Source organism: Salvelinus alpinus, chromosome 11, assembly GCF_045679555.1.
Source record: "Salvelinus alpinus chromosome 11, SLU_Salpinus.1, whole genome shotgun sequence".
Lineage (NCBI taxonomy): Eukaryota > Metazoa > Chordata > Actinopteri > Salmoniformes > Salmonidae > Salvelinus > Salvelinus alpinus.
In genome coordinates this window covers 70,864,256-70,880,523 of record NC_092096.1, presented here as the reverse complement: position 1 = coordinate 70,880,523, position 16,268 = coordinate 70,864,256, and the positions used below count along the sequence as shown (strand labels likewise).

The 16,268-nt window shown below is 45.2% G+C and overlaps 1 protein-coding gene across 2 annotated transcripts in view; it reads left to right on the top strand.

Moving 5' to 3' along the window:
* The first annotated feature begins 14,912 nt into the window (after positions 1-14,912).
* Positions 14,913-16,268, top strand: part of tkfc (triokinase/FMN cyclase) — a 38,331-nt gene continuing 36,975 nt past the window's right edge. The window contains exon 1 of one of the 2 annotated variants that reach the window (XM_071334150.1): positions 14,913-15,035. In XM_071334150.1, coding sequence (XP_071190251.1) covers positions 15,030-15,035 — 6 coding nt within the window. In that variant the 5' untranslated portion in view covers positions 14,913-15,029. The remainder of the gene's footprint in view (positions 15,036-16,268) is intronic. The other variant, XM_071334149.1, reaches the window with a different exon arrangement.

The following is a 16,268-nucleotide window of genomic DNA, read 5'->3' as shown; positions in this document are numbered from 1 at the left end:
CCAAAGCAAGTGAAATAGATAATAAACAAAAGTGAAATAAACAATAAAAATGAACAGTAAACATTTAACATACAGAAGTTCCAAAATAATAAAGACATTTCAAATGTCAAATTATGTCTATATACATTGTTGTAACGATGTGTACATAGTTAAAGTACAAAAGGGAAAATAAATAAACATAAATATGGGTTGTATTTACAATGGTGTTCTTCACTGGTTGACCTTTTCTTGTGGCAACAGGTCACAAATCTTGCTGCTGTGATGGCACACTGTGGTATTTCACCCAGTAGATATGGAAGTTTATCAAAATTGGGTTTGTTTTTCGAATTCTTTGTGGATCTGTGTAACCTGAGGGAAATATGTGTCTCTAATATGGTCATACATTTGGCAGGAGGTTAGGAAGTGCAGCTCAGTTTCCACCTCATTTTGTGGGCAGTGTGCACATAGCCTGTCTTCTCTTGAGAGCCAGGTCTGCCTACGGTGGCCTTTCTCAATAGCAAGGCTATGCTCACTGAGTCTGTACATAGTCAAAGCTTTCCTTACTTTTGTGTCAGTCACAGTGGTCAGGTATTCTGTCATTGTGTACTCTCTGTTTAGGGCCAAATAGCATTCTAGTTTGCTCTGTTTTTTTCTTAATTCTTTCCAATGTGTCAAGTAATTATCTTTTTGTTTTCTCATGACTTTGTTGGGTCTAATTGTGTTGCTGTCCTGGGGCTCTGTGGGGTGTGTTTGTGTTTGTGAACAGAGCCCCAGGACCAGCTTGCTTAGGGGACTCTTCTCCAGGTTCATCTCTCTGTAGGTGATGACTTTGTTATGGAAGGTTTGGGAATCAATTCCTTTTAGGTGGTTGTAGAATTTAACGTCTCTTTTCTGGATTTTGATAATTAGTGGGTATCGGCCTAATTCTGCTTTGCTTTCATAATTTGGTGATTTACGTTGTACACGGAGGATAGTTTTGCAGAATTCTGCATGCAGAGTGACTGTGTCATTAACACATTAACACAATATAGCACCATGCCATGCCAGGGGATGGTCTGGTTAATATAGCACTGTGTCATGCCAGGGGATGGTCTGGTTAATATAGCACTGTGTCATGCCAGGGGATGGTCTGTGTTAATATAGCACTGTGTCATGCCAGGGGATGGTCTGTGTTAATATAGCACTGTGCCATGCCAGGGGATGGTCTGGTTAATATAGCACTGTGTCATGCCAGGGGATGGTCTGGTTAATATAGCACTGTGCCAGGGGATGGTCTGGTTAATATAGCACTGTGCCATGCCAGGGGATGGTCTGGTTAATATAGCACTGTGTCATGCCAGGGGATGGTCTGGTTAATATAGCACTGTGCCATGCCAGGGGATGGTCTGGTTAATATAGCACTGTGTCATGCCAGGGGATGGTCTGGTTAATATAGCACTGTGCCATGCCAGGGGATGGTCTGGTTAACATAGCACTGTGTCATGCCAGGGGATGGTCTGGTTAATATAGCACTGTACCAGGGGATGGTCTGGTTAATATAGCACTGTGTCATGCCAGGGGATGGTCTGGTTAATATAGCACTGTGTCATGCCAGGGGATGGTCTGTGTTAATATAGCACTGTGCCATGCCAGGGGGTGGTCTGTGTTAATATAGCACTCTGCCATGCCAGGGGATGGTCTGGTTAATATAGCACTGTGCCATGCCAGGGGATGGTCTGGTTAATATAGCACTGTGTCATGCCAGGGGATGGTCTGGTTAATATAGCACTGTGCCATGCCAGGGGATGGTCTGGTTAATATAGCACTGTGCCAGGGGATGGTCTGGTTAATATAGCACTGTGCCATGCCAGGGGATGGTCTGGTTAATATAGCACTGTGTCATGCCAGGGGATGGTCTGGTTAATATAGCACTGTGTCATGCCAGGGGATGGTCTGGTTAATATAGCACTGTGTCATGCCAGGGGATGGTCTGGTTAATATAGCACTGTGTCATGCCAGAGGATGGTCTGGTTAATATAGCACCATGCCAGAGGATGGTCTGGTTAATATAGCACTGTGCCAGGGGATGGTCTGGTTAATATAGCACTGTGTCATGCCAGGGGATGGTCTGGTTAATATAGCACCATGCCAGGGGATGGTCTGGTTAATATAGCACTGTGTCATGCCAGGGGATGGTCTGGTTAATATAGCACTGTGTCATGCCAGGGGATGGTCTGGTTAATATAGCACTGTGTCATGCCAGGGGATGGTCTGGTTAATATAGCACTGTGTCAAGCCAGGGGATGGTCTGGTTAATATAGCACTGTGCCATGCCAGGGGATGGTCTGGTTAATATAGCACTGTGTCATGCCAGGGGATGGTCTGGTTAATATAGCACTGTGCCATGCCAGGGGATGGTCTGGTTAATATAGCACTGTGCCAGGGGATGGTCTGGTTAATATAGCACTGTGTCATGCCAAGGGATGGTCTGGTTAATATAGCACTGTGCCATGCCAGGGGATGGTCTGGTTAATATAGCACTGTGCCAGGGGATGGTCTGGTTAATATAGCACTGTGCCAGGGGATGGTCTGGTTAATATAGCACTGTGTCATGCCAGGGGATGGTCTGGTTAATATAGCACTGTGCCATGCCAGGGGATGGTCTGGTTAATATAGCACTGTGTCATGCCAGGGGATGGTCTGGTTAATATAGCACTGTGTCATGCCAGGGGATGGTCTGGTTAATATAGCACTGTGTCATGCCAGGGGATGGTCTGGTTAATATAGCACTGTGCCATGCCAGGGGATGGTCTGGTTAATATAGCACTGTGTCATGCCAGGGGATGGTCTGGTTAATATAGCACTGTGTCATGCCAGGGGATGGTCTGGTTAATATAGCACTGTACCAGGGGATGGTCTGGTTAATATAGCACTGTGCCAGGGGATGGTCTGTGTTAATATAGCACTGTGTCAGGGGATGGTCTGGTTAATATAGCACTGTGTCATGCCAGGGGATGGTCTGGTTAATATAGCACTGTGCCATGCCAGGGGATGGTCTGTGTTAATATAGCACTGTGTCATGCCAGGGGATGGTCTGGTTAATATAGCACTGTGCCATGCCAGGGGATGGTCTGTGTTAATATAGCACCATGCCAGGGGATGGTCTGGTTAATATAGCACTGTGTCATGTCAGGGGATGGTCTGTGTTAATATAGCACTGTGTCATGCCAGGGGATGGTCTGGTTAATATAGCACTGTGTCAGGGGATGGTCTGGTTAATATAGCACTGTGCCATGCCAGGGGATGGTCTGGTTAATATAGCACTGTGCCATGCCAGGGGATGGTCTGGTTAATATAGCACTGTGCCATGCCAGGGGATGGTCTGGTTAATATAGCACTGTGCCATGCCAGGGGATGGTCTGTGTTAATATAGCACTGTGCCATGCCAGGGGATGGTCTGGTTAATATAGCACTGTGCCAGGGGATGGTCTGTGTTAATATAGCACTGTGCCAGGGGATGGTCTGGTTAATATAGCACTGTGCCATGCCAGGGGATGGTCTGGTTAATATAGCACTGTGCCAGGGGATGGTCTGGTTAATATAGCACTGTGTCATGCCAGGGGATGGTCTGGTTAATATAGCACCATGCCAGGGGATGGTCTGGTTAATATAGCACTGTGTCATGCCAGGGGATGGTCTGGTTAATATAGCACTGTGCCATGCCAGGGGATGGTCTGGTTAATATAGCACCATGCCAGGGGATGGTCTGGTTAATATAGCACTGTGTCATGCCAGGGGATGGTCTGGTTAATATAGCACTGTGTCATGCCAGGGGATGGTCTGGTTAATATAGCACTGTGCCAGGGGATGGTCTGGTTAATATAGCACTGTGCCAGGGGATGGTCTGTGTTAATATAGCACCATGCCAGGGGATGGTCTGGTTAATATAGCACTGTGTCATGTCAGGGGATGGTCTGGTTAATATAGCACTGTGCCAGGGGATGGTCTGGTTAATATAGCACTGTGCCAGGGGATGGTCTGTGTTAATATAGCACCATGCCAGGGGATGGTCTGGTTAATATAGCACTGTGTCATGCCAGGGGATGGTCTGGTTAATATAGCACTGTGCCATGCCAGGGGATGGTCTGGTTAATATAGCACTGTGCCAGGGGATGGTCTGGTTAATATAGCACTGTGTCATGCCAGGGGATGGTCTGGTTAATATAGCACTGTGCCATGCCAGGGGATGGTCTGGTTAATATAGCACTGTGCCAGGGGATGGTCTGGTTAATATAGCACTGTGTCATGCCAGGGGATGGTCTGGTTAATATAGCACTGTGCCATGTCAGGGGATGGTCTGGTTAATATAGCACTGTGCCATGCCAGGGGATGGTCTGTGTTAATATAGCACTGTGCCATGCCAGGGGATGGTCTGGTTAATATAGCACTGTACCAGGGGATGGTCTGGTTAATATAGCACTGTGCCATGCCAGGGGATGGTATGGTTAATATAGCACTGTGCCAGGGGATGGTCTGTGTTAATATAGCACTGTGTCAGGGGATGGTCTGTGTTAATATAGCACCATGCCAGGGGATGGTCTGGTTAATATAGCACTGTGCCATGCCAGGGGATGGTCTGGTTAATATAGCACTGTGTCATGCTAGGGGATGGTCTGGTTAATATAGCACTGTACCAGGGGATGGTCTGGTTAATATAGCACTGTGTCATGCCAGGGGATGGTCTGGTTAATATAGCACTGTGCCATGCCAGGGGATGGTCTGGTTAATATAGCACTGTGTCATGTCAGGGGATGGTCTGGTTAATATAGCACTGTGCCATGCCAGGGGATGGTCTGGTTAATATAGCACTGGGCCATGCCAGGGGATGGTCTGTGTTAATATAGCACTGTGCCATGCCAGGGGATGGTCTGGTTAATATAGCACTGTGTCATGCCAGGGGATGGTCTGTGTTAATATAGCACTGTGTCATGCCAGGGGGTGGTCTGTGTTAATATAGCACTGTGTCATGCCAGGGGATGGTCTGTGTTAATATAGCACTGTGTCATGCCAGGGGATGGTCTGGTTAATATAGCACTGTGCCAGGGGATGGTCTGTGTTAATATAGCACTGTGCCAGGGGATGGTCTGGTTAATATAGCACTGTGTCATGTCAGGGGATGGTCTGGTTAATATAGCACTGTGTCATGTCAGGGGATGGTCTGGTTAATATAGCACTGTGCCATGCCAGAGGATGGTCTGGTTAATATAGCACTGTGCCATGCCAGGGGATGGTCTGGTTAATATAGCACTGTGCCATGCCAGAGGATGGTCTGGTTAATAGAGCACTGTGCCATGCCAGAGGATGGTCTGGTTAATATAGCACTGTGCCATGCCAGGGGATGGTCTGGTTAATATAGCACTCGGTCATGTCAGGGGATGGTCTGTGTTAATATAGCACTGTACCAGGGGATGGTCTGGTTAATATAGCACTGTGTCATGCCAGGGGATGGTCTGGTTAATATAGCACTGTGTCATGCCAGGGGATGGTCTGTGTTAATATAGCACTGTGCTATGCCAGGGGATGGTCTGGTTAATATAGCACTGTGTCATGCCAGGGGATGGTTTGGTTAATATAGCACTGTGCCATGCCAGGGGATGGTCTGGTTAATATAGCACTGTGCCATGCCAGGGGATGGTCTGGTTAATATAGCACTGGGTCATGTCAGGGGATGGTCTGTGTTAATATAGCACTGTACCAGGGGATGGTCTGGTTAATATAGCACTGTGCCATGCCAGGGGATGGTCTGGTTAATATAGCACTGTGTCATGCCAGGGGATGGTCTGGTTAATATAGCACTGTGTCATGCCAGGGGATGGTCTGGTTAATATAGCACTGTGTCATGCCAGGGGATGGTCTGTGTTAATATAGCACTGTACCAGGGGATGGTCTGTGTTAATATAGCACTGTGCTATGCCAGGGGATGGTCTGGTTAATATAGCACTGTGTCATGCCAGGGGATGGTCTGGTTAATATAGCACTGTGCCATGCCAGGGGATGGTCTGGTTAATATAGCACTGGGTCATGCCAGGGGATGGTCTGGTTAATATAACACTGTGTCATGCCAGGGGATGGTCTGGTTAATATAGCACTGTGTCATGCCAGGGGATGGTCTGTGTTAATATAGCACTGGGTCATGTCAGGGGATGGTCAGTGTTAATATAGCACTGTACCAGGGGATGGTCTGGTTAATATAGCACTGTGCCATGCCAGGGGATGGTCTGGTTAATATAGCACTGTGTCATGCCAGGGGATGGTCTGGTTAATATAGCACTGTGTCATGCCAGGGGATGGTCTGTGTTAATATAGCACTGTACCAGGGGATGGTCTGGTTAATATAGCACTGTGCCATGCCAGGGGATGGTCTGGTTAATATAGCACTGGGCCATGCCAGGGGATGGTCTGTGTTAATATAGCACTGTGCCATGCCAGGGGATGGTCTGGTTAATATAGCACTGTGTCATGCCAGGGGATGGTCTGTGTTAATATAGCACTGTGTCATGCCAGGGGGTGGTCTGTGTTAATATAGCACTGTGTCATGCCAGGGGATGGTCTGTGTTAATATAGCACTGTGTCATGCCAGGGGATGGTCTGGTTAATATAGCACTGTGTCATGTCAGGGGATGGTCTGGTTAATATAGCACTGTGCCAGGGGATGGTCTGTGTTAATATAGCACTGTGCCAGGGGATGGTCTGGTTAATATAGCACTGTGTCATGCCAGGGGATGGTCTGGTTAATATAGCACTGTGTCATGTCAGGGGATGGTCTGGTTAATATAGCACTGTGCCATGCCAGAGGATGGTCTGGTTAATATAGCACTGTGCCATGCCAGGGGATGGTCTGGTTAATATAGCACTGTGCCATGCCAGAGGATGGTCTGGTTAATATAGCACTGTGCCATGCCAGAGGATGGTCTGGTTAATATAGCACTGTGCCATGCCAGGGGATGGTCTGGTTAATATAGCACTGGGTCATGTCAGGGGATGGTCTGTGTTAATATAGCACTGTACCAGGGGATGGTCTGGTTAATATAGCACTGTGTCATGCCAGGGGATGGTCTGGTTAATATAGCACTGTGTCATGCCAGGGGATGGTCTGTGTTAATATAGCACTGTGCTATGCCAGGGGATGGTCTGGTTAATATAGCACTGTGCCATGCCAGGGGATGGTCTGGTTAATATAGCACTGTGCCATGCCAGGGGATGGTCTGGTTAATGTAGCACTGTGCCATGCCAGGGGATGGTCTGGTTAATATAGCACTGGGTCATGTCAGGGGATGGTCTGTGTTAATATAGCACTGTACCAGGGGATGGTCTGGTTAATATAGCACTGTGCCATGCCAGGGGATGGTCTGGTTAATATAGCACTGTGTCATGCCAGGGGATGGTCTGGTTAATATAGCACTGTGTCATGCCAGGGGATGGTCTGGTTAATATAGCACTGTGTCATGCCAGGGGATGGTCTGTGTTAATATAGCACTGTACCAGGGGATGGTCTGTGTTAATATAGCACTGTGCTATGCCAGGGGATGGTCTGGTTAATATAGCACTGTGTCATGCCAGGGGATGGTCTGGTTAATATAGCACTGTGCCATGCCAGGGGATGGTCTGGTTAATATAGCACTGGGTCATGCCAGGGGATGGTCTGGTTAATATAACACTGTGTCATGCCAGGGGATGGTCTGGTTAATATAGCACTGTGCCATGCCAGGGGATGGTCTTGTTAATATAGCACTGGGTCATGTCAGGGGATGGTCAGTGTTAATATAGCACTGTACCAGGGGATGGTCTGGTTAATATAGCACTGTGCCATGCCAGGGGATGGTCTGGTTAATATAGCACTGTGTCATGCCAGGGGATGGTCTGGTTAATATAGCACTGTGTCATGCCAGGGGATGGTCTGTGTTAATATAGCACTGTACCAGGGGATGGTCTGGTTAATATAGCACTGTGCCATGCCAGGGGATGGTCTGTGTTAATATAGCACTGTGCTATGCCAGGGGATGGTCTGGTTAATATAGCACTGTGTCATGCCAGGGGATGGTCTGGTTAATATAGCACTGTGTCAGGGGATGGTCTGGTTAATATAGCACTGTGCCAGGGGATGGTCTGGTTAATATAGCACTGTGTCATGCCAGGGGATGGTCTGTGTTAATATAGCACTGTGCTATGCCAGGGGATGGTCTGTGTTAATATAGCACTGTGTCATGCCAGGGGATGGTCTGGTTAATATAGCACTGTGTCATGCCAGGGGATGGTCTGGTTAATATAGCACTGTGTCATGCCAGGGGATGGTCTGGTTAATATAGCACTGTGCCATGCCAGGGGATGGTCTGGTTAATATAGCACTGGGCCATGCCAGGGGATGGTCTGTGTTAATATAGCACTGTGCCATGCCAGGGGATGGTCTGGTTAATATAGCACTGTGTCATGCCAGGGAATGGTCTGTGTTAATATAGCACTGTGTCATGCCAGGGGGTGGTCTGTGTTAATATAGCACTGTGTCATGCCAGGGGATGGTCTGGTTAATATAGCACTGTGTCATGTCAGGGGATGGTCTGGTTAATATAGCACTGTGCCAGGGGATGGTCTGTGTTAATATAGCACTGTGCCAGGGGATGGTCTGGTTAATATAGCACTGTGTCATGCCAGGGGATGGTCTGGTTAATATAGCACTGTGCCATGCCAGGGGATGGTCTGGTTAATATAGCACTGGGTCATGCCAGGGGATGGTCTGGTTAATATAACACTGTGTCATGCCAGGGGATGGTCTGGTTAATATAGCACTGTGCCATGCCAGGGGATGGTCTGGTTAATATAGCACTGTGCCAGGGGATGGTCTGGTTAATATAGCACTGTGTCATGTCAGGGGATGGTCTGGTTAATATAGCACTGTGTGTCAGGGGATGGTCTGGTTAATATAGCACTGTGTCGCAGGGGATGGTCTGTGTTAATATAGCACTGTGCCAGGGGATGGTCTGGTTAATATAGCACCATGCCAGGGGATGGTCTGGTTAATATAGCACTGTGCCATGCCAGGGGATGGTCTGTGTTAATATAGCACTGTGTCATGCCAGGGGATGGTCTGGTTAATATAGCACTGTGTCATGCCAGGGGATGGTCTGGTTAATATAGCACTGTGCCAGGGGATGGTCTGGTTAATATAGCACTGTATCATGCCAGGGGATGGTCTGTGTTAATATAGCACTGTGTCATGCCAGGGGATGGTCTGTATTAATATAGCACTGTGTCATGCCAGGGGATGGTCTGGTTAATATAGCACTGTGCCATGCCAGGGGATGGTCTGGTTAATATAGCACTGTGTCATGCCAGGGGATGGTCTGTGTTAATATAGCACTGTGTCATGCCAGGGGATGGTCTGTGTTAAAATAGCACTGTGCCAGGGGATGGTCTGGTTAATATAGCACTGTGCCATGCCAGGGGATGGTCTGTGTTAATATAGCACTGTGCCAGGGGATGGTCTAGTTAATATAGTACGGTGTTTGGAGGATATATTGGCACGGTTCTCATACATTATCACATTAGCAAGATTTGTGACCTGTTGCCACAAGAAAAGAGCAACCAGTGAAGAACAAACCCCATTGTAAATACAACCTATATTTATGTTTGTTTATTTAACTATTTGCACATTGTTACAACACTATATAGAACTATTGTCACGGCCGTCAACAGAAGTAGACCAAAGCGCAGCGAGCGTACATATTCCTTTATTTATATGACGCCGACAAAAACAATAAACCAACCAAAACAACCGTGAAGCTAAAGGGCTATGTGCCACAAACAAAGTTGACCTCCCACAAAGACAGGTGGGAAAAAGGGCTACCTAAGTATGGTTCTCAATCAGAGACAACGATAGACAGCTGTCCCTGATTGAGAACCATACCCGGCCAAAACATAGAAATACAAATAATAGAACTAAAGAACATAGAATACCCACCCCAAATCACACCCAGACCAACCCAAATAGAGACATAAAAAGGATCTCTAAGGTCAGGGCGTGACAAATATCACATTTGAAATGTGTCTATTCCTTTGGAACTCGTGAGTGTAATGTTTATTGTTTATTTCACTTTTGTTTATATTCCATTTCACTTGCTTTGGCAATGTTAACATACGTTTCCCATGCCAATAAAGCCCTTTGAACTGAAATGAGAGACAGAGACAGATTTTTGCATTCGGTTCTGCATTCTATCCAGCAGACGGCACCATGGCGCCATCTATGAACGGAGATACAATGCTGAGAGCCGTTACTGCAGCATTCAATGTTAGCAGAACAAACCCTGAGGACGGGTACAAGGCAACCGGGTACGAGCTCCACTGATCCATTAGGGCCGCAAAAAGACAACTCAGACTCACATCGCATGTGGCAAGGACTTCTGACTACAAAGGCAAATCCAGCTGTGCAGTGCCACCCCTCCCATTTAACATTTACATTTAAGTCATTTAGCAGACGCTCTTATCCAGAGCGACTTACAAAATTGGAAAGTTCATACATATTCATCCTGGTCCCCCCGTGGGGAATGAACCCACAACCCTGGCGTTGCAAGCGCCATGCTCTACCAACTGAGCCACACCTCCCCCGCCCCCAAACCTCCCTCCCAGACGAGCTTCTCTACGGAGCCTTCAGGAAGTATTCACACCCCTTGACTTTTTCCACATTTTGTTGTTACAACCTGAATTCAAAATGGACGACGTGTAGATGGTTGTCGTCACACAATACCCCATCATGTCAACGTGGAATTATGTTTTACATTTTTTTAACAAATTTATTAAAATTGAAATTGAGTCAAAAGTACTCCACCCCTTATGGCAAGTCTAAATAAGTTCAGGAGTAAAAATGTGCTTAACAAGTCACATAATAAGTTGCATGGACTCACTCTGTGTACAATAATAGTGTTGAACATGATTTCTGAATGACTCTCACCTCTGTAAACCACACATACAGATAATTGTAAGGTCCCTCAGTCGAGCAATGAATTTCAAACACAGATTCAACCACAAAGACCAGGGAGGTTTTCCAATGTCTTGCAAAAGGGCACCTATTGGTAGATGGGTAAAAATAATTTAAAAAGCAGACATTGAACATCCCTTTGAACATGGTGAAGTTATTAATTACACTTTGGATGTTGTATCAACACACCCAGTCACTACAAAGATACAGGTGTCCTTCCTAACTCAGTGGCCGGAGAGGAAGGAAACCGCTCAGGGATTTCACCATGAGGCTAATGGTGACATTAAAAGAGTTAAAAAAATATATATATATATTAAAATATTGGTTGACTGAAAGAAGTCTGTTCTTTCGACCAATCGATTGCTCAAAATGTTTAAACCTGTATTTCTCTCTCTCTATTATATAAATATATACACACACACACGCGTGTTTTAATAAAATCAACTATGAATTTATAATAATGTCTTCATATCTCCAAATCATTGTCATGCGGTTAATCAAAATTCTATCCAAATCTAAATGAAAATGAAACAAACCTAAAAAGTAACTTCCATTGCCAACTATGTAAAAATATCCTACATAAAGCCAACAAATAAAAACATTGCAGCCTGCAGGTAAAGAATATCCTGATAAAAATAAATATCATAAAAATCACATTGGCAACACGTCTGCAACAAACTTGCAATATTGTATAAACGATTTACCTGGGTCCGGGCTGAAGCTTGAAACATTGTATAAACGATTTACCTGGGTCCGGGCTGGAGCTTGCAACATTGTATAAACGATTTACCTGGGTCCGGGCTGGAGCTTGCAACATTGTATAAACGATTTACCTGGGTCCGGGCTGGAGCTTGCAACATTGTATAAACGATTTACCTGGGTCCGGGCTGGAGCTTGCAACATTGTATAAACGATTTACCTGGGTCCGGGCTGGAGCTTGCAACATTGTATAAACGATTTACCTGGGTCCGGGCTGGAGCTTGCAACATTGTATAAACGATTTACCTGGGTCCGGGCTGGAGCTTGCAACATTGTATAAACGATTTACCTGGGTCCGGGCTGGAGCTTGCAACATTGTATAAACGATTTACCTGGGTCCGGGCTGGAATCGGCCATAAATTTGAAGAAATTGAGATATGACCTAGGACAAGACATGATACTCATAAAGAATGCATGAAGTGCAAAGCCTTCAGGAAATGACCAATCACCTACCAGCATATAATTCCCCAAGGAAGTGCAATGGCCGAGGATCACACGGGCAATTCCACGGGTAATCAGAATTACGCTTTGACTCAGTTTTTCAATTTAAATCTATGCCAAAAAATAAAAAATACATTGATTTCAAAGTTTAACGAACCATACAACTATGCACAATGACAAGTCCTCTAAAATATTTTACAAAAATGAATTTAGTAGAAGATGCAAACTGTGTTAATGGAATTACGATAAAAATCTACCTTAGGATTTTAATGAGACCACATTTTCAAAACTATATTGAACAAAAATAGACGCAACATGCAACAATTTCAATGATTTTACTGAGTTACAGTTCATAAAAGAAAATCAGTCAATTGAAATAAATTAATTAGGGCCTAATCTATGGATTTCACATGACTGGGCAGGGACCAAGCCATGGGTGGGCCTGGGAGGGCCCCCTGGGGAGCCAGGCCCAGCCAATCAGAAGGAGTTTTTACCCCACAAAAGGGCTTTATTACAGACAGAAATACTCCCCAGTGTCATCAGCTGTTTGGGTGGCTGGTCAATCAGTAAGGGTGCTAGTTACAGTACATTTTTATTTAACTAGGCAAGTCAGTTAAGAACAAATTCTTATTTACAATGACGGCTGAGGAACAGTGGGTTAACTGCCTTGTTCAGGGGCAGAACGACAGATTTTTACCTTGTCAGCTCGGAGATTTGATCTAGCAACTTTTACATAATTTATGATTATGATTTCCCATTGCAGCCAATACAGTTGCAGTAAATGCATTACAGATTTTTTTGGTAATTCCGTTACCAATTTGGTAACTGATTAAAAAAAGTCTTAAAAGGTATCAGAAATGCATCAAAACACAATACTGCTGACCTAATAACTAATTAAACTAACAAGCCAACTTCAATAACAACTAGCCCAGCTAACTAGTTAGCATAATAACTAGCATAATAAACTGTTTTGGTAGTTTGTCAGCTGTTAGTCACTTTGGCTAGTTACATTGGGGGTAGTTTGCACAGCTAATCGGATGACACTTGTCAGTGTTAATCCCAATTTGGAAAATATTAACTGAAAACAGCGGTTCATAATCACTACAATTTAGGCTTTGGCCTGAATAACACGTGTGTGGGTGTGTGTGGTTAACTAGCCAATACAACTAACGTTAGGCAGATGGCTATAATACTAGCTTCTTCAACAAGTTTGAACAGGCTAGCGAGCATTATGGTTATGAATAATCCAGAAAAAGTTGTTAGTTCAGCTAGTCGAAGAGGGAGAGACCCGAGTCCAGTCGCTTTTCAACCGTTCCCCAGTTAACGGGAAAATGCCTTTACGCAAAGTGGAGGTATACAAGAATATGTCCCGATCCTAGACTCGTTCTTACCGGAGTGTCGGCCCGGTACAGTTCATGTCTGTGCTCTCTATCTCCCGTAGGATGCGTTGCTATGTCAACATTCTCCATGTTTTCATATCCCCAGTAAAACAGAATAAACGCCGCTCCTTGCGTCACCTAAAAAACAACGCAGGGACTCCTTTGAGTTCCCTTGCTAGCTACTTGCCCACTTTCCCTTGCTATACCTAGTGTTTGGTTGCCATCTCCTTGCAATAAAGGACTTATGCAAACAATTTGAGATAACTTGTATGACAATCTGAATGGTGACAGAGCTTCACATTTCCATATTCTGACCTAGCCCAACAATGGACTAAACGAGCCTAAAGTTACACATTATAGTCCAAGGACCGTACATTTATTGTTTAATTAAAGGACGTAAATCAATGATCAATTGCGGTATGGTTCTAGAAACGTGAATCCCTCTGTCATATAACATCAAAATAATTGCACAAATACAAAATACACACTTACGGTACACTGTTTTAAGCGATGCGTGTTATTAAGGTTCAGACCGAATGTCAGGGCTCTTAATTAACAAAACTACCCCGGTACAGACGACGCCTTTGTACAATTACTATTATGTGTAATGGAACTGACAGTCATGATCAACCACTAATTCTGACCATATAAACATCATTCTCTCCTATCGTCCATGAATCCTGGATTATCGGATTCAAGCGAGGTGGCAGCAATGTTCCCTTCTCTTCTCTTTGCACATTCATTGCTAATGCTGCGCTGCTCAATAAGATAAAAGTGTTGTGACACTTCCCCTTCCACTCTCTGTTTCTATAATCAGTCCATGTTTTGCTTTGACCTCGGTCTGTGGCAGGTGGGCGTGGTCACAAGGTATAATAGTTTTATATTATAGTCCAGTTGAGGGCGATAATGCAACTTATTGGATGCCATCCGCAGGTTAAACCCCACCGAAGAAGAACTGCGCATCACTAGCGCAGATATTTCACCGGATGTATAAATGTGAAGCATCCGCTTGGGGTTTCCATGGTAGTGAGAGGAAGCCCAGTGGCCGGCAGTGGGAGAAGATGGAACGATATGAATTTTGGCCGACATTTTGCAAATTCTCTCATCGATGAAACATTTGATCTCAATACAATGTTCTGTTCCAAAAACTAGAATATGTTACGAACAGAGTGGAATAAGTTTTGTACATTTTACCCTTTGCTAAAGTTTTTTAAAATAGTGTTGTTTAGAAGGAGTGCACAGGCGCACTTCACAGAGTAGGCGTTCCCTAACGGAAATGTGCAAATATATGTGCTACAACGCGCCAATAGGATCTCGCTAACTTGAATTTGGCTCTGCCCACAAAGACTCTTTCTTCCTGTTTGAAACGACGGGCTGTGGTCTATCTTGGTCTAGTTATAATATCTGTGTCACTAGCGTCAGGGTCAACGTGCAAAGCGTCTGAAAAAAACGACAACAGAAGCATGAAGGTAAGATAACTGCAAATAAATATTCAATAAACATCTCTAAACCTAATTAAAACGTACACATGAACAGCTTGTTTCAATGCAAAGTCACGGAATGCTGCGAATACATTGTCTTGGTATGTTTTTGTAACTGAGTAGCCTGCAGAATGGTGAGCCGTTTATGATTGCATGGCAGACACAGGATCAAGCCAAGGAACATAGTCCATTTATTGTCATTGGTGCAAAAGGACAAATGTAGCTAACGAGAGGCTTAGGCCTTCAAGCGTTGCGTCTTGTTTTGTACAGTATTACATTATCTGTCTGTTGTAGTCTATCAGATGGTTACAGGGTTAGTGGTGTAGTCTGTTACAGGGTCAGTGTTGTAGTCTGTTACAGGGTTAGTGGTGTAGTCTGTTACAGGGTCAGTGGTGTAGTCTGTTACAGGGTCAGTGGTGTAGTCTGTTACAGGGTCAGTGGTGTAGTCTGTTACAGGGTCAGTGTTGTAGTCTGTTACAGGGTCAGTGGTGTAGTCTGTTACAGGGTCAGTGTTGTAGTCTGTTACAGGGTCAGTGGTGTAGTCTGTTACAGGGTCAGTGGTGTAGTCTGTTACAGGGTCAGTGTTGTAGTCTGTTACAGGGTCAGTGTTGTAGTCTGTTACAGGGTCAGTGGTGTAGTCTGTTACAGGGTCAGTGGTGTAGTCTGTTACAGATTCAGTGTTGTAGTCTGTTACAGGGTCAGTGGTGTAGTCTGTTACAGGGTCAGTGGTGTAGTCTGTTACAGGGTCAGTGTTGTAGTCTGTTACAGGGTCAGTGGTGTAGTCTGTTACAGGGTCAGTGGTGTAGTCTGTTACAGGGTCAGTGGTGTAGTCTGTTACAGGGTTGTAGTCTGTTACAGGGTCAGGGTTGTAGTCTGTTACAGGGTCAGTGTTGTAGTCTGTTACAGGGTCAGTGGTGTAGTCTGTTACAGGGTCAGTGGTGTAGTCTGTTACAGGGTCAGTGTTGTAGTCTGTTACAGGGTCAGTGTTGTAGTCTGTTACCGGGTCAGTGGTGTAGTCTGTTACAGGGTCAGTGGTGTAGTCTGTTACAGGGTTGTAGTCTGTTACAGGGTCAGGGTTGTAGTCTGTTACAGGGTCAGTGTTGTAGTCTGTTACAGGGTCAGTGGTGTAGTCTGTTACAGGGTCAGTGGTGTAGTCTGTTACAGGGTCAGTGTTGTAGTCTGTTACAGGGTCAGTGTTGTAGTCTGTTACCGGGTCAGTGT